Source organism: Callithrix jacchus, chromosome 22 (genome assembly GCF_049354715.1).
Source record: "Callithrix jacchus isolate 240 chromosome 22, calJac240_pri, whole genome shotgun sequence".
NCBI lineage: Eukaryota > Metazoa > Chordata > Mammalia > Primates > Cebidae > Callithrix > Callithrix jacchus.
Window position 1 is genome coordinate 27,409,313 of NC_133523.1, and position 19,131 is coordinate 27,428,443.

At 46.3% G+C, this 19,131-nt stretch overlaps 1 protein-coding gene across 39 annotated transcripts in view; it reads left to right on the forward strand.

Annotated features, from left to right (window-relative positions):
* Positions 1–19,131, forward strand: part of ZNF536 (zinc finger protein 536) — a 492,436-nt gene that overhangs the window by 44,392 nt on the left and 428,913 nt on the right. For 34 of the 39 annotated variants that reach the window (XM_054249961.2, XM_078359566.1, XM_054249967.2 and 31 more), the window contains exon 2: positions 16,265–16,334. The exons of the other annotated variants lie outside the window; for them this stretch is intronic. Coding sequence is in view for 3 of the 34 variants with exons in the window: in XM_054249957.2 (XP_054105932.2) it covers positions 16,265–16,334 (70 nt within the window). In the remaining 31 variants the exon portion in view is untranslated. The remainder of the gene's footprint in view (positions 1–16,264; positions 16,335–19,131) is intronic. 39 annotated transcript variants of the gene reach the window in all.

Genomic DNA, 19,131 nt, shown 5'->3' on the forward strand with positions numbered 1-19,131 from the left:
GATTCTTACTATTGCAGGACCACCCAATCAGAGCTCAGCCATGCATCTGTGGTCGGTGCTACTAGTCCACCTCTCATCCCATCACTATTTAATATTTGTCTTGGATATTAATTTGAATTAAAACTTTACATATATAAGGGTTTAGTCCTGGTGTGGTTTTGACAACTCCCCATTCTTTCCCCAAACAGCATTCCCTCAAGACAAGACGATAGGGTGCTTCTTGACCCTCCCCGGGGAGTGCTGGCTGTCTAGAACCCTGATGTTTGTATAGGGCAAAGCTACCTCCTGAGAACTACCTGGTATCTGAACAAATGCACGATCTATAACTACTTCCTTCTTCTACAAATGAGCTTTCCAAGTTTTCAACTTGACTGTTTTATTTATGCTCTTGACCTGTAAAAACAAGCAGGCTGTTTAAAAAGCAAAAAGTACTTCCCATGATTAGAGTACTTAAGAGTTGAAATAAATTGCAGAATGGAGCGGACATTCCTCGCCACTCCAGTGGAAGATGTGGTAGGGGTTTTGCTTCTTGAGCATGGTCTCAGCTTCGGTAAGCCGAAACTCTCCAATCTCACTGGTCTTAGGGTCCCCAAGAAAGGATCCATGTGTCTTCCCCTTTTCTTGCTTTTGGGTAGTGGAATAATCTCAGTGAATGTGGAAAACCTGTTTTCCACATGGTTCTAAGTCAAGTAGTTTGCATATAATTATGGTCCTGATGGGAAAACACTTTGGAAAAACAACTAGTGTTACAATGTGAGTCCCGCTCAGGTTACATAGCATATGCTAAACACTGAGGAAACACTGGCGGTCGTTAGTGAACAAGGTAGGGGAAGGCTCCAGGGAGCCAATTTAGAATGTGACTTAAGGCAAGCGTGGCTTTCTGTGTGTCTTTCTTTTGGCGAGTGTGTTGGCTCCGCAGGAGCCCTGCCACCTGCCTGGGCAGGCCACCCTGCACACGTGTATGAGAGGTGGGTGTCCAGAGAGGAGCAGATTGAGCATGAGGACTCAGTGAGAGGCTCGGGGTGAGCAAGGCTTGGTGGATACAGTGGTCACTGGGCTGGTGCTCAACTGGAATTTGCACCAGGGATAATTTCATGGTGTGGGAAGTGGAGGGAGAGTTACCCACAGGCAGGGAGCAGGAGAGAATCTTACAATTTGTGGATGGAGAGATTGGGAGGAATGAAAACGACACTGTAGATGATCTACTTAAGAGACAAGTGATTCCTAAATTTAGAACTCTCTTTATGATTCATGGTTGGGGTGGCTTTTGAGGCGGTAAGTCAGGTGGATTATCTATAGGAATAATTTGAGGGTATTTGAGATTGCAACATTTGGGTCTGAACACCAGGAAGTGCGTTGGTGTTCAGGTTACGTTCTTGCTCCAACTCTGCATATGTTCTGGTTATGAAACCTGAGTGTGCTCATGCCTGTGTCAATTTGGCTCCTGGCCCGCATTTGTGCTAGGTTCGTCCCCAGCCTCTGCTAGTGCAAACAAAGATGCCACAGTCCAGTGTCTGTGGGTGCAGCCTTCACACTGCCATTCCCGGAGGCAGCTGGCACCCATGTTGCACCCGAGCAGAAGCCAAGGGCAGTCCCGCTTCTAGCTGGTTCTAGTTTCCAGGGCCGGCACTGTTTAGTTTTTCACAGTCGTTGTTGGGTTTTTGCTTTGGTTGTGATCACCTTTATGTCCCTCTGAACTAACTCATCCAATCAGAATGGGAGAGAAACATGATTTGAGAAATCACTTAAAAATACCGATTTTTAAGGAGAATTCATCCAAGTCATCAGATAGGTACACATTCCACCCCCCTTCCCACCCACCTCCCTGACTCCTTAGACCACAGTTGGTGGCACTTCCAGGGCCTATGTGTTTGATTTGGTGACAACTATGTGTGAAAACATAAGACCCACCTACCTACAATTCTTCATGGATGCAGATCTCCTGACATGTTCCCAGAGTGCACCTTTTTAGCCTGCCAACCCCTGGAATATATATTGAAGTTAAGCTGAGTTGAGTAATTATGATGCTATGGCCTATAGCATGAACTGAAGAATATTCAAGATGTCTGTCATCCTTCTATTACCTCAGGTAAATAACTGATTGACCTTTTTGGGGCTCTGATACTTTCCTAATCAGAACCTGAAATCTGTATAACAACACTTCATTTACTTGATAGACAAAAGAACAATTGCACTTGAAGTAATGTGATTTCTAAATAGACACTGCCTGTCAAAAATAAATGCATTAGAAGTAAAATGTAGCTCAAGGAGACAATTAGCAAACAGAGGTGACACCGTAAACAGGTGCACCCATTATTCCCAAAGCTTGTGGCAATATATTCGCGTCTTTTAGAGTGATGGAAGATCATGTGACGGTTTGGTGAATTATCTATCGGTATCATCTGACTGATGAAGCCCGCTGCTGCTGCAAAACATTTAAAAATGCGTCTCACAAATTACATGGTAGCTGGGAAAAATGCAGGTTTTTGTTGTTGTTGTTGTTTTTTAAAGAACAATGCTTTTCTAAAGCTATGTGCTAGCATACGTAATTTTTTCTTTGAAAGGATGGAGACCATTTCATTATGCTGGGTATACAGTCGGTTAAGGTTGTGCAAATTCATTACAGTGTTTGTTAATGTATAAAACATTTTCCATTCTGGTTTTAGTGACATTGGATTTTTTTTTTTTTTATAATGTGCCATTTCTGAAACATCTGCCATCCCCTTGTTACCTGTGGGCAAAGGAGAGAGAATGCACTCTTTCTAAGAATGTTTAGAAAATCTTTTCCAAAATGGAAAGGCTTGGGAGACAAGAGGGAACAGACAGCTTTTTCTGTGAATGGTTAGGTTGGAATTTTCTGGGATAGGAATTTTACCATGCAGTAGGCAAAAGGGGACTGTCAGCAGCTGCTCCACATGCCAGGAGAGGAAAGGCCTGGCTTCCTGGGGGTCTTTCTGTGCCCTGTGTTTGCACAGTCTGTAGTGAGCACTGCCTACGGAGAACATGCTTCTGGAAGCTCTCACTGTTTTTTTTCTTTTCTTTCTTTCCTTTTTTTTTGCTCTTAACCATGAGAGATACTTGAGGGACCTATCATTTTGGCAGTTACTATTTCTTCTTGTTGCTATATAGTCACAGGAAAACTGTGTGAAATATTTCATGTGACCTCCAAATTCATCTGCCCTTGACTTTTCTCAGCCCTTCTCTGGAATAGCCAGTAGCAGGAGCTACAGCTGATACGGATTTAGAGGTGAAGTTCACCAGGATATCTGTGTTTTGTTCACACCCTCTGCCCAGAAAGAGAAATGAGGAAAACTCCACCATTCTCTCGCCATGTTCCCAGCACCCTCCAAGTTCCTGCTAGTTTCTAGCTGGGGAGGTGGCTTGTGTCCATTTTCACACTCCTGTCTGGTGTCTCATACTTAACAGCATTTTTGGAAGCATCTGAGTTTCTGTCTTGGAGACTGAAGAAGTGAGAGTCTCCACTTGTGAGAGTAACCACCTTGCGGGGCGGAAATGGTTGGGGAAGCTCCTTGCCCTCTCTGTCCCAGGAGATGGACCCCAGGATGGGGTTGTAGGCCTGGCTGACCGAGGCTCTCCTCCAGAGACACAAGTTTGTGCATTTTGTGAATTAAAACAACATCAATAACAACAACCCTTGCACAGAAGTAAGAAACTAGCTGAATGAGGTCTCCAGCCTTTGGGATCTGTGTCGTTGAGTGCCAAGAGCACTTCTTGAAGAGCTGCCCAAGCAGCCTCTCTGGGATTTTTTGGACATCAGCTCATCAGAGAAGTGGCGGCCAGAAGGCTTCTGAAGGATCCCAATTCTCTAAGCACTGGAGAGATTTCCTGATTTGCAGAAGTGGAAATACTCCAGCTAGGGAAGAGGGGTTCACCAGACTTCCTCAAAGCTGTTCTTGCCTTTTTCCTCTTTTTTTCTTTGTCAATTAATAGTTAAGTAAAGTTACTATCCTGGAACTTTGTAAACTATTTTTTGAGCAGTTTTAAGTATCCAATAAAATTGAGCAGAAAGTACAGAGTTCCCATGTATCTCTTGCTCCCTTCCCATCAAAAGACATTTTAGTGATTTCCAACTTTAGTGTTAGTGTGGTACCTTTGTTATATGAAGCAATATTGATACATTATTATTAATGAAAGTTCTTAGTTTATATTCAGGCTCACTCTTCGTGTTGGACATTTTATGGGTTCTCACAACTGTATGATGATTTGTGTCCATCATTACAGTATCATACAGAGTAGTTTCATATCCCTAAACATCCTCTGAGCTCTACTCCCTTTTCCCCTGGACCTTGGGCAACCACTGGTCTTTTTCTCATCTCCATTGCTCAGCCTTTCCCAGAATGTCCTGTATTTGGATTCATATGGCATGTAGTCTTTTGAAATTGCCTTCTTTCACTTAAAAATATGCATTTAAATTTTCTCCATGTCTTTTCATGGTTAGATAGCTCATTTCTTTTTCTTGCTAAATGATATTCCATTATGTGGATGTACCACAATGAAGCTATTTACCTCTTAAAAGACATCTTGGTTGCTTCCAAATTTGGGCAATTGTGTTATTCATAATAACATTCAATAAACATTCTGCTATACACATTCATATGCAGTTTTTTAAAAATTATTTTTTACTTTTTAAGAGACAGGATCTTGCTTTATTGCCCAGGCTGGAGAGCAGCAGTGCAATCATAGCTCACTGCAGCCTTGACCTCCCAGGTGCAAGCAATCCTCCCTCCTTGGCCTCCTGACTGCAGCTGTGCACCACCACACTTGGCTAATTTTTAAATTTTTCATAGATACAGGGTCTCACTGTGTTGCCCAGACTGGTCTTATACTCCTAGGCTCAAGCAATCCTCCTTCCAAAGTGCTGGTACAGGCATGAGCCACTGTACCCAGCCATGCAGATGTGTGTGTGTGTGTGTGTGTACCTAAGTTTCAACTCATTTGTGTAAATATCAAGGAGTGCGATTGCTGAATTGCTTGATAAGACAGTATTTAGCATTGTAAGAGACTGCCAAACTGCCTTCCCATGTGGCTTTCCCCAGCAGTGAATGAGAGTTCCTGTTGCTCCATGTCCTCCTCAGCATTTGATGTTGTCAGTGTTTTGAAATTTAGCTGTTGTGATAGGGGTGTAGTGGTATTTCACTTTTGTTTGAATTTGCAAGTCCCTGGTGACATAGGATGTTGAGCATCTTTTCATCTGCTTGTTTTCTATCTTTATATCTTCTTTGGAGAAATATCTTTTCAGGTCTTTTGCCCATTTTTTAAATTGGGCTGTTTGTTTCCTATTGTTGAGTTTTAAGAGTTCTTTGCATATTTCAGATACCAGTCCTTTAACAGATACATGTTTTGCAAAGACTTTCTCCAGTGTGTAGCTTGTCTTTTCATTCCCTTAACCCTTTCTCTTCTTAACACCTGTGGAAACTAAGCTACCTTAGCCAGTGGCTTATATTTTTATGTGACCAAGCAGCATCTGTTTGCATTTGAAACCTGAGGTTTTGAGAAATTTGAAGTCAAAGACATGTATGAAGTATGTTCTTAACTATGTTTATGAATTCACACATACACATATACACGTGTTTGCTAACATACATATGCATGCATGTATGTGCAAGAATGGAAAGAAATGCACCAAAATATCAACAGCCATTATATCAGCTAATAGAATTACGGATTATTATTTTCCTCTTTCCAGTATCTTGTATATGCCAGATTTTCAACAAATGAGCACATCTAACTTGAATAACCAATTTTAGAAAGTAAAAAGTAAATGAGGTGAAACAACAAGGGACACCTGTAAAGGAGATCCCAAGTTGGTTCAGTTAGAAGTGGTATAACTTTATTTCAACTTCAGAGAAGATCAATGGGACCAATGTTTCAAGTGACATTGATGACAATACATGTTCTCTAAAAACCTGCTTCAGAAAACAAGAGAGTTTTTTGCATTAAAATTTGACTGTCAAATGCCTGATTTTTTTTTGCTAAGCTCAGAATCCACACTGCACAATGTAAATATAATGCAAACCACAAATGCAAGTCATGCATGCATTCCTGAATTTTCTAATAGCCACATTATATTTTGTTTAATTCAGTGTATCCACAATATTATCATTTCAACACATAAAAAGTATAAAGAATATTAATGAGACATTTTCCATTCTTCCAAATGCAATTTGTATTTTACATTCATAGCACATCTCAATTTGGACTGGCCACATTTCAAATGCTCGGTTGCCATGTGTGGCCAGTGGCTACCAGCTTTGACTGTGCATATCTATGTGATGGCAGAATGTATCTTTTTTTCTTTCCAACTTTTAAGTTCAAGGGGGTACATGGGCTGGCTTGTTACATGGGCAAGTTGTGTGTCACAGAGGTTTGGTGTATAGAACGTTTTGTCACCCAGGTAATCAGCATGATACCTGATAGATGTCTGAACATTTGGGCGATATTTATCAAGCAGAATATCGGCCCAGCAAGCAGCATTACCTGCAGTAGCACAGGTGGAACAGAAAATAGCACACTAGTACACTAGTTTCCAGTTATAATACATCTCTTCTTCAAGATGCGTTACTTCATGGCTATCTTGGGATTTGATGATGCTACAGAGTACTTTCTGTAAAGCCATATGTATGTTGCGTTCATGTGATACAGTCTATTGGAGAACATTTATGATGTTCTGGATTTTCACCGTTTGCATCATTCCATCTCCGGAGGTCAAAATTGTCTTGGATTTGCTGTCCTGTTGAGTCTTGAGTTGAGTGAGGTCTTTATCCTTGTGAATGGTATGAGATCCAGGGCAAAGACATTGGGTGGAGTGAGGTTCAGGGAGAGCCTGCCAGGCTCTGGGTATTGGAGAACATGGCCTCTGAGGGAGCTGGGGGTCTCCATCCTGGGCATGGTTAGGCTCTGGAAATCCACTAACCTGGCAGCTTGAAACCCGGTGCTCCCTGGCCTCGTAGAAAATTTCTCCATCTAGTTTGCACTTCTTACCCTAAGAACAATGACCTACAGGGTGAGTTCTCCTTCCTCACCTTGTCCTGGGTCAAAACCACCCACCTTGGGCTGGGGAGTAGGAATCCACCTGAAGAATGGTGCCAAGCTCTGTGCGTGCTCCTTAGGGCATGCCCATGGGGGGCGCTGGATGTGTCTGGCCAGGGGGCATCAGACAGACTTGACTGCCCTGGAGATGAGCCTGAGGCTGTAGGGAAGAGATGCTGTTGCCCTGCGTTGGGGCACAGTGTGTTGGAGTGGCTCACAGCACCGGTGGTGGAATCAGCCTGCTTAGACTCCGCCTTGTCTCCTGAGCTCTTAACCTTATACACAGAACTTGGGGGCTAGTGCCTCAGTTTCTCATCAATACATGATAATACCCGCCTCATACGATTGATGTGAGGATGAAATGAAACTTCGTGTCGATACTTGGAACTCTGGGTGGCACATGGTAAATGCTAGTTGTCACTCTTACTGAATTCAAGAATGGTTGGTCAATGAACAAAGCCCTCAGAGGAATGTGTGTGTGTGTGTGTGTGTGTCTGTGTGTGTAAATAAATTCTGGCTGCTTCCTGGAATACATTTCTTTATTGGCCCAAGTGTTGCTATCTCTTGCACCATCAGCCTGCACTGAATCACCAGCAAGAATATCTCCCCTCTCCCTTCACTTTCCCTCTCTCCTTTCTTCCTTCTCAGGGCTGTTTTGACTATGAATTAATTGTAGGTTTGGGGACTTGCAAGCAATAATCAAAGCCAATAAACTTCAAAAGGATGGGGAGGACCAGGGCCACCGGGGGAGTGCAGGGAGCCGACTGGGGCTCTTGGTGCCTGCGGGGTGGGGTGGTGGGGGCTTTCTATGTTTCTTCAAAGGGGACACCAAGTGTTTCAGATTGTCACTTAAAAGCTCAGATGCAAAACTTTGGAAATCTGGTGAGAGGTGGCGGTTTCCAAAACAGCGATTTTTATCTCTTGCCAGCAAGCATGAGCCCAGTGGAACGGAGAGTTAAACTTGGAATTTCTTGGCAAGGGTTAATAATCAATGTAGATCTCCTAACAAAGGAGATGCTGCCTTATTATACTGGGAAAGTTTTTTTTCTTAACTGTCAGTGAAGCAGTACTAATTATTACTCCAGTGTAAATGAGGTCATTTCCTATTAAGAGAACAAAATGCTCAGCCCTGCCTTGCCAATTCATACCAACTATTTTTCACACATACTCAGCTTTTTAGTTTTTTTTAAAATTTTGATAAAATCCATTCATTTGTATTAGAAAAGTGTAAACCATCGCCATAATAGTTGCCCGTGATTACCCAGATGAGCTTTTGTAATGTGTGGGTTGTTTGAATGCCATGTGTTAGCTATGGAACAATTAGGCAGCTGAATGGATCTTTAAAACAATCAGATACTTTTATCTCACTGAAAAAATACATTCCTTGGATGTGTACTGTTAAACCGTAAATTCCGGGGAACATTGAGCTCACGTCACGAGGAGAACTTTTGGATACATGTTGATCAAGGACAAAAAGACATCCAAATATCTTGTCTTCGTGTTTTCTTTTTTTTTTCTTTTTTTTTTTTATGCAAGCAAAAAGATTTAAGGAATATTGTAGCAAACAAAGGGTAATTGTTTTAGCCCAGATGTTGCTTTTGCACAACAAGCAGGTTACAATGTTCCCACAGAGCTGATGAGCCCAATCAGGGAAATGATTAAAAATTGATTTTGTCCCTGTAATTACAGTATGTAAACTACTTAGCTTGGATTGCAAAGGAAGTGATTTTCTAATTACGTATATACTCTGGTGTCTAATGATTGGTTTTTTGAAGTAATGAAGAGAGAGCACTAACGACTCCTTGGTGTTCTGTTGTTTAAGAAAGACCATCTTTAGAGTAAGCGGCAACAGACAAAGAGTTTAAATTGAATTTTCAACACTGTTGATGTGCACATGGATTTGTTTATTAAAGAGACAGGGGTGTAATTTGATTGGCTCTGAGCATCTTGGCTCTTTTTTTCATGCTAAAGCATGTAAAAATACATGCACGGGGCAAGGCGAGCTGATGAGAGGAAGCCTCTCCACTCCTCTTTTATCATCCCCGAGCCTGGTCCGATATCATAGGGTCTCAGGTTCCTGTGCGCGTCTGATGTCTGTGTATCCTGAAAGCATTTAGATCGAACAGGTATCAAATAGCTTCTCCATCAAAGTTACCTTTGTTTTAAAATGAAAGAAGAGGCTTCCTTTGGAAGCATGTCTGGGCAGCCCTACGCACTCTGTGTTAATAATATTTCAGCCGCATAGTAGGATACGGGGCTCTGCATCAGGGTGGCAACTGCTGCCCACTTCCAACATGCGTGAGAGCGCTCACATGTGCACACACATGTGCACGCATAGCACATACCCACGCACACACTCACACAGGTGCTAGCGCCTGGGCGTGGAGGGCTGATGGCAGTATGTCCATTGTGAGACCCTGTGGAGTGGGCTGATGGGTTTTGAGAAAGACCTTGCCAAGTTTCTTGTCCTCCTCTTTGAGACACTTTGTGGCTGTTGAGTAACAGCAGCTCAGGCACCTCTCTGGTGGCAGTTAGCAGAGGATGACCATTTCTCAGTGGCCATGTCATGCCCTCTGGGAGGAGGGTGGTGGCTCCAGTGTGACCCTGACAGGAAGTACCTTGTGCGCTGTGCTGTCTTCAGCAGAATCCAGCTCACACTGTCTCTGGGCCCCATCCTCTCCTATGAAGGCTTCGTGCTGGGACCTGATGTTTTGATATGTAGGTTTTATTAATATTTAGGTATAGTGCGGCCAACAGAGCAGGAGACAACTGTGATTGAAGGGGCAGTTTGTTACTCACAGTTCCCGAGAGGAGGACATGCATGCCACGTGGAGGCCACATGGGAAGCACCAGGGTTCCTGGGAGGCAGAGAGCGAGAGGGGAGAAGATAGACAAGAGCCTTTATTGTGGCTTCCCAGGGAAAGGCAAGGCAAGGCAGGGTTGGGAGGGTTTGGACCAGCTCGTGTGAGTAGTTCCCACAGGCATGGGCCTTGGGGTTTGCTTCTGGTTGGTTGTCTGCTTTCTGGCCGTGGGTGATTAGAGCAGGAGGATAGAGGCCCCAAGTGGGGGGCCCTGTGAGAGCGCAGTAAAGGAGATGTTGATGGTGTGGTTTGGACTGGCTGTTTTATATATGAAAGGAGCTCCCTGGGAGTCATTTACCAACTCTCGAAATGGGCTAGCTCTGGTCAGGGCAGTCCTGGGACCAGGAGACCCCAAGATGTCAGAGCATCAGAACGTTTTGGTGTATATACCTGGGTCCTGGGCTGAGGTTGGTTTGGGAGCTGGTTCCTTGTGCCCTCAGGGGCCTGGGCCAGGGTGGCATGGCTGACTCTGCACTCTTGGTGTTCTACCTGGCAGGTCTCACCTCTGTCATGGAACACATCCCAGATCTGCCTGCCGCTGCTCTTTCTCCAGCTTGCACCAGATCCTCACTTACCTGCACACCTGCAGCAGCCTCCCCTGCGGGTCCCCCTGCCTCCTTTCTTCCCCCAATCTTGTCTGTTCCTTCCATAGCAGGCATACAATGCAAATCAGATTATGTTTTCCTGTGCCCCACATCCACCAGTGGCTCAGGATAAAATCCTTCCCAACAAGTTATGTGGATCCTGAAAAGCCTGTCTTCATCCATCCTCCCGCTCACCCTTCATACCCAGGCTGCAGGGAATGTCTCAGTGCTCCTGGAATGCACTGTCTCTGTCCGACCTCAGGGCCTTTGCACTGGCCGTTTGCTCTTCCTGTACTGGTGTTCCCTGCATTGTCACAGGGCTCACTCCCATACTTTATTCCAGTCCTTTGCCCGATGTCGCTTTCTTAGAGAGGTCTTCTCTGATTGTCACTGTCATTTCCTCCAGCTTTATTTCTCTTCCTAGAGCTTGTTACTTGCTGACATATTTTACTTTTGTCTTTTATTTGAATCCTGTCTGGGAAACATGAGCTCCACACAGGTGGACACGGTGCTTATCACTGGATCTCCAGAAATAGAATAGAGTCTGCCTGCAGGGACCCTGGATGGATAATGGTTGCGTGAGTGGCTGATTCTCGGAGGCTCCTCCCTGGGTCCTGTCCTCACCAGGACCCCTCTCCTGTTGGAAACCTGCAGCAACAATGGCTGTGGCATTTGGGGCCATGTCCAGCCCACAGGGTTCTCTGAGAAAGAGTCACTCAGTGCTTGGAACAAAACTTCAGATCTGCTTGGAGGAGCTGCGTTTTTTTTGTTTTTGTTTTGGTAGGGTCCTTGTTGCTAGTGGGACTTGAGAATATCAAGCTCTGGAGTGGGAGGAGTTCTCAGAACCAGGGGAGGGAAGTTGCTGACACCCAGTGGGTTAGCACTGGAGAAGAGGCCCTGTATTCCCCATCCCATTTCCCCTCGGGATGGGGAAAGCCTGCTCTCGGTAGAGGGGGTTCCAAAACATCGCTTGGGAACCACTGCACTCAGATGTCATCTGGGGGGAGGCCTAGCTGGGCATCCAGCTGTTTTCCCTCTGGAGCTCTTAGCCATGTCTTTCCCTGGCCTGAGGGCCAAAGGAGCAGGACTGGCTTTCTCTCCAAATCCTCCTTGCCCAACTCTTTTTCTGGAAGGAAAGTAGTTTGTCTAGCTCCCACTTGCCACTCACTCAGACACCTCGGCAGAAAGCCTCTGCTTCTGCTGTTGGGCCTCCCACTGACCCACCCGGGGAAGGGTCATCCTGTGTCTCCCCAGGAATGTACTCCACCTCCTGCAGGGGAGAATGAAATGTGGGCCAGGCGGGGTACCGAAGCGGCCCTTGCACCTGTCCTTTCATCCATCCGCCTTGCCTCCATCCTTCCATCCATACTTTCATCTTCCCCTTTTCTTTCGTCCTCTCTTCCACCTTTGGACCCTCTCTTTACTTTTTGTTTTCCCACCCCCCTTCCGTTTTTCCATCCATCTCCATCCTCCTGCCCTTCTGTCCTCCCTCTCTCCTCCATCTTTCCTTCCATACTCCCCCCCCCACTTTTTTTTTTTTGAGATGGACTTTTGCTCTTGTTGCCCAAGCTGGAGTGCAATGGCTCGATCTTGGCTCACTGAAACCTCCACCTCCTGAATTCAAGCAATTCTTCTGCTTCAGCCTCCCCAGTAGCTGGGATTACAGGCAGTGTAGGGGCATGCCACCATGCCCGGCTAATTGTTTGTATTTTTAGTAGAAATGGGGTTTCACCATGTTAGCCAGGATGGTCTTGAACTCCTGATCTCAGATGATCCACCTGCCTTGGCCTCCCAAAGTGCTGGGATTACAGGTGTGAGCCACCACGCCTGACCCCTTCCGTCCTTCCATTCCCATCCTCTTGTCCGTCCTCCTTCCGTCCTTCCATTCCCATCCTCCTGTCCGTCCTCCTTCCATCCTTCCATTCCCATCCTCCTGTCCGTCCTCCTTCCGTCCTTCCATTCCCATCCTCCTGTCCGTCCTCCTTCCGTCCTTCCATTCCCATCCTCCTGTCTGTCCTCCTTCCGTCCTTCCATTCCCATCCTCCTGCCCGTCCTCCTTCCGTCCTTCCATTCCCATCCTCCTGTCTGTCCTCCTTCCATCCTTCTGTCTTAACTTTCCTCCTCCCCTTCCTCCCATCTACCCAGGCCCTCAGACAGAGGTGAGGGGCCAGGAGGAGAATCTGACACCACCCTTTCCCCATGTATGGGACCATCCTCTGCCTGTGCCCGGGGCTTGCTGTGCCCGCAGTGATGGTGACATCTGTGGCTGCTCTCATGGCCCCCAAGTTGTCATGGTGAGGGGTGGAGACAGGTGTGCAGTGCCCACAGGCAGGAAACTTGCTGGCCTGGAGGACGGCTCTGTGTTAAACTCAGGGCCGGTCTGAGAGCCTTGGTGATGCTGGGGGTACCACGTCTCTGCTCACCTCTTGATTGGCCCATCACCTTCTCCCTCAAGAATCCTTGGATCTGAGTTGGGCAGGCTGGGCTCTTGCTCAGGGAGGGTTTCTCTGGCTCCTTCAGAGCTCCTGTGTAGGCTGCTCTGGGAGAATGTGGGAGGGAGGGGGTGCCCCATCCCCTGTAGGGAGCCCATGTGGCCTCCCACTTTGGTGGACAGAGGGGCCGCATGCAGGGCTAGCTGGTAGGTCTGCGTTCATCGGGGCTCATTGAATGATCATGGCGGGGCTGCTTAGGGCATTCTGCCTTGTCTGTGGAGTTCACAAGGGACAGGGGTGTGTGGGCTCGTGATGGTCCCACTGTTTGCCAGGGTGGGTCAGAGTTGCCACACCACCTCCCACTTCCTCACTTGATTGGTGGCCCCCATATCTTCCTGTGCTCCCATTAGCCCTTTGAATTCCCTCTCTCATAACTTTCCACCCCTCCTCTCCTCTCTCCTTCTGCAGAGGGACTCTGGCTGCAGGAAGTCTCCCTTTCTCCCTCCTCACTCCCCAGTGCCCTGTGTCCCTACTCTACTCCAGGCCAGGTTTATGCAGGAAATGGACATTCAGGCTTCTTCAGCCCCTGCCAACCTTCTCGCTCCCCCTTCTGGAAGTTGCGGCCACTCTGCTGCAGTTCTCTGCCCCTCCCTGGTCTCCAGCCCTATTGCCACTAGGGCCCTGCCTGCGTTTGCTTAAGGGCTTGGCTCAACTTTGCCCCACTCCTGGTGCCCTGCCTTTGATGTGCTTCTTGTCCTGGTGACTGAGACCTTCACACGATGGGTGGTTTCTGCATCCTGTGGCAGACCTGCTTGGCCCCTGACCTACCCGAGGCTCCGGTGCTGGGAAGGGAGTCTCCAGCCACTGAGTGAACAGGACTCCTAAGCTCATCCATGTTGCTGGGGAGGGCTGCGTGTGAGCCTTATCTGTGCTTTAAGAGGGAAGCAGGAGCCATCATTATACAGTGGTTAGAATTTTAAGCACTGAAAAGCACCTTTGGAGGTTCCCTTATTTTGGTGAGGTGGTGGCAATCCAACCCCACTGAGTTTATACCATGTTTTTTGCTGCCTTTGCAATCTTACCCCTCCCACCCCTACTCTGAGCTGCACCAAACTGGGCTTGTGGGCAGGGTCTCCTGGGTGGCCCTTCGGCTTGGGGTCATAGTGTGGGACAGGGTGAGGGGAGGCCTCATGTCCAGGGCTGCTTCTGGTTATGCCACTGACTGTGTTATCTCTAAATACAAGTCGTTTATTTGCACCAAAGGAGCTGTTTCTTTCATTGGGGAAGACAGAATTACTGTGCTGGTGCTTCCCTTCCTCCCAAGCCTGCATCCCCAGAGCATCTGTGGTCGGATGCAGTCACCTTTCCCCGACCCGCAGTGACTGTAACGACATCAGACACCAGGAGCCTCCCCCTGTTTAGACTGGATCAGAAAGGCACAGATGGAAGTAACTTGATTTCTTTTCCTGAGGTCCCGGCGAGGCTGTACCTGTCAGCTGCCCTGCTGGTGTGTTGGGCTAACCTTGCCCACGTGGGTCAGACACCCTTGCAGAAGCCCACTTATCAATCCAGAAAGCCCAGCCTCCAATGTAGCAACGAGGCTTGAGCTGGGGCCTTTTGTGATTTAGAGCATAGAACCTGAGGGGTTTGTGCCCATCACTGCCCCAGTGCCAACTGCAGGAGATGGTGTTCTGATCAATGGCGTGAAGCCGGACAAACTGGCGTGGGACTTCCCCTGATGAAGCCTCCCTGTGTTCTCCTGTCATCGGAATTTATGGGGCTTCTAAGTGAATGGCCCCTGGGGAATAGTCCTAGAATTTTGCAAGTCATGAGCCTAGGTATAAAATCTGAGTGTGTCTCCCATCTCCTGCACCCCCCCCTCCTAAACATAAGGAGGTCTTAGAGCAAAGCAAGTAAGTGTTTTCAGAGCCAGCTGGGTGCTGGGGACCTGTTTAGCTCAGCACTAGGACAGAACCTTGGAAACTGTAGCATCGGACATTTGTTCCTCACTCCTTAGATTTTGAGTGACACAGAAAAAGAAAAAAAAACCAAAATGCAAAAGATTATCTGATTTGGGGAGAAAGAGAGTCAGACAGAAGGACACTGGATGTAATTTCTTTCCTTGTTAGAGATGGTTGAGATGTCTCAGGATAGGCAGGTAGAAATGTGTTCACAGACAGCAGCTTCCCTGTGGCATGCTAAGAAAACACTTTTCTAGCATGCAGTCAGCAAACACCTTTTTGGTGGCCAGAAATCAGCCTTGGAGTTAGATGAAGTGTGGCAAGCCAGTGGTTCATCGGTACAGACTTCTTGGGCTGGGGCTGCCACCAGCCTTCCAAATGTGTCTTCTGGCTTCCCATGTGCAGAATCAGATTTCCTGAATCCATACCGAAGTTCTGCTTCTGTGATCAGAATGTACAACTTCCCGTTCAGTAAAATATAATTTATTAGGGGAACTTATGTTTGCCCGGTAACATTCCTTCCGTGACATGGCAAAACAAACGAGGATCTGAATTGCGCTGGGTGAGGAGTGGGCTGCAGATCTCAGGCTGGGGGCTGGGCTGCGCTTCCTGGATTACCCCCCAGCCAGCAGCTCTGCAGCTGCCATAGATAAACATCCCAGCTTATCTTCTTGGTCTTTATCACTGCTGAGCCTGCCATAGGAGGTGAGGTCACCCACGTGGGACTTACTTCAGTGATAACATAGAATGAAGAAGTAGAAAATCTCACTAGCCACTGTTTTCCTGGTCTGGGTTCAGGAAAGAGGACTTTGATGCCAAACACAGCATCTCTAAACCTCAGTCAGTCACAGATTCCCGTTCTGTATCCATTGGCTACTGCCTGGCTACCCAACAGGCTTGGCCAATTGAAATTTGGGTGGGATTTTGGTCTACTGTGGAGGGCTCCATAAATCAAGGAAAAAGCAAGGATTGTTGGGTACGTTCTCACTTTGAGAATTCTAAAGAGGAGAGACACTGTGCATGTGAAAGAGAGAGAGAGACAGAGAGTGAAAGAGAGAACCCTTATAATTCTGGCTCTTATTTCTTCTGTCCCACATGGAGAAGATAAGATATGGTTAGAAGTTCCGCCCCGCTTCTTTTTGTGCAGGTGGCAATTTCCCACTGAAAATAAGCGGAGCAAATTTGGCTCATTGCAGCAAAGGTCACATAGTTCCCATTTTTTAAATTGCTCAAAGAATTGGGGCAGTGGGGCTATTCAAGGTTTTAGGCACTCAACTAACCCAGCAAATCGTTACTTTGGATGAATGCTGTTTATGTGACTTACTGAAGTCGACATGTGTGACATTTACAGTTTCTAACAGGTCTTATTTTTGCAGTTCCTGACCACCACGGCTTTAAGAATATCCTTCAACCAGGAGGGAGACCCATTGCTTTAAGACTTGCCTGGTAAGGACCATCAATTTGTAGTTTGTTGAACTGGTGTCTGTCTGTGAGTTTGTGGGGAATTCCAGGCTGCCTTCTCTGGGCTGCTGATGGAGAAACTAAGAGCTATGGAGAAACTTCTGGAGTCACAGGAGTCTGGGAGGTAGCCTGGGTTCCATATCTTGTGGGTGGGGTGAACCGGCAATGTGGAGACATGTTCTTTAGTCTCCAAACAGATTTCCCCATGAGGCAAAGCTCAACAAGGGTGACTTCTTTCTCTCTTGCATGACACCCTGAGTCCCTGTCTGCTAGCCAGCAGCCTGGAACCAGAGCTGAGAGCTGGTAGGGCTCCTGCTGAAAGCCAAGTGACCTCATCCAAGCTCCACCTGTGGTCGGGCTCCCCATCACTCACCAATGAGGTGACTCAGTGGCTTGGCCCAGTCTTGGGCAAAGCCTGTCCCAAAGCAGCTCTGAGTTTGTCACCGCAATCACACTTCAGATCATGAACTCCGGGACGGGGTTTATGTCAGCGTGAGAGCTGATATAAACTTAAATACAAAAGAAAGGGTGACATGTGTATTTGATATCTTCAGTGGCCTCATCTGAGGCTGCCTCTGATATCTCTGTAAACTCACCCTCGGATGTAATTAGCCAAGACCACCTTCTCCTGACCACGAGTCTCAGAGGTCATACATAAACCAGGGAAATTGATAGCAGAATTATGCACTCAGAAATTAATTTTATATTGTACTGTGTATATATTTTTTATTGTGACTTTATCTTGCTGGAAAAGTGCTTACTTCTGATTTTGTGGATATTCCTGACCGTGGATTACTTTTATTTTGGTTTTTACACAACAGTTATATTAGAAATTTGCTGTTTTATTCTTACCTTCTTAGTAAAAATCCTTTTATCACACAATGGGTAATTTATATCCATTACCAGGCCTTTCAATCCTTTTCAGTGGGGCTGTCAGTGCCGTTGGCACAGTAATGATTAATGTGATCTAATAATAGTGTACCATTATATTACCTTAGTAAAACATGTACCAACACCCTATTCCGATCTACCAAATTCATAGCTTCCTATAATATTTTTGTTGAAAGACAGGATTACTATTTTTCAAAGCTGATTTTTTCCCCTTTAACATATTTAATGAAATTCACAATTCTTTGCCTTAGTAATCCTGGGCATGTGACTGGGCTTGATGGGTGAATTCCACATCGGTAGGCCCCGCTGTGATTTGTCAGAAGAGAGTTCCAACCATCCCAGTGATCTGTCAGAGAGATTGTTTTGTTTTTGTTGGGCCTGGGTTGTTTTGCCTTGAAGAAGAAGAAGAAGAAAATGGTCAGGTCTCCAGTCCCTTCTGATGCGTAATAAGGAACGTGTGTTTTAGACTGAAAGGCGAAGGAGGAAGTAATTTGGTGTTTCCCTTCCCTCTGTCACTTGCCTCTGTCTGCCAGTGAATCGGAGGTGTAGCCGAGCCAGTGGAAGTAGCTTTAAACTGCTTCCCCAGAAATGCCCCTCTGTGACCCCTCCGCTCCTCTAGCTGTGGGCCAACCTCTCTGGGTCTGACACAGGGTCTTTCACACTTGCCATTATTGACATTTTGGGCTGGATAGTGATTTGTGGCAGAGCCCTCCTGTGCACTGTAGAATGTTTCTCAACGTCCCTGATCTCTGCCCACTAGAGGCTGGTAGCATGTGCACTCCCGACACATCCTCTATTGCAACAATCAAAATAGCTCCAGAAATTGCCATATGTCCCCTGGGGGCCCCGATCAGCCCTTGTTGGAGAACCACTGGTCTAATGTAGTAGGGGCACAAGCAGATATTTTTGGCATGTGGGGAATTCCTCCTGGAGTGCTAGAGTTCTATGGTGCCTCTTCGGATGTCTTCGGCTTTGGGAGAGAAGATGTGCAGGTGAACAGTACACACAGCATCGTTTTCTTGGCTGAAATATAGCCCTCTTCCTCCTCTCTCCCTCCTCCTCTGCCATGAGCCTGGCTCGAGCGAGGGCCTGAATCTTAGCTTCTTCCACTTAAATCCCATTATAATCACGCTCATGATTGATAACATTCCACCTTTTCAAAGGGCTTTAAAATCTGTGTCAACCAAGGATGACATTATTGTAGCGCAGGCGAGATGTATTCAAACAATTACACACTCAAATCAAAGTGGGAAGGTTTGTCCTTCTATCTCAGCGCCTTTGTGTGATGTGGCTTCAGCCAGCACCGTGGTCGCACAGCCCCAGAGACCTTCAACAGAAAAATAAATGGGAAGAAACAGGTTTTGCCCTTGGTACCAGTCAGTTTGGAAGGCAGCTTGGGTGTTTGGGCTCCTTAGGGCTAGAGGGTGGAGGAGCAAGGACAGATTGTTGAGCATAGGAGAGAGAGACAGACAGAGAAAGATAGAGACAGCAAGAGAAAGAGACAGAAAGACACACACACACACACACACACACACACACACACAGAGAGAGAGAGAGAGAGAGAGAGAGAGAGAGAGAGAGAGAGAGAGAGAGAGAGAGACATGGAGAGAGAAATCCTTGTTTTTGATTTGGAACAAAAAGTATTGCTGCAACATTGGCTAGAAATATGCAATCAACTGAAATCAGGAAAAGTATTTTGAATACGAAATTTATATTGAAACACTTGAATTTTGATACATGTGCACCCACATACATGTATGTATTTAAATCAAGAATATAGACAATGAGAAATAAAGCTTCTGGCATAAAAATACTGCCTACAGTATTTGCCCTTAGATAATTCTGCCACCCGGAATACATTTTGGTACTGTTAACATTTCCATATGAGACA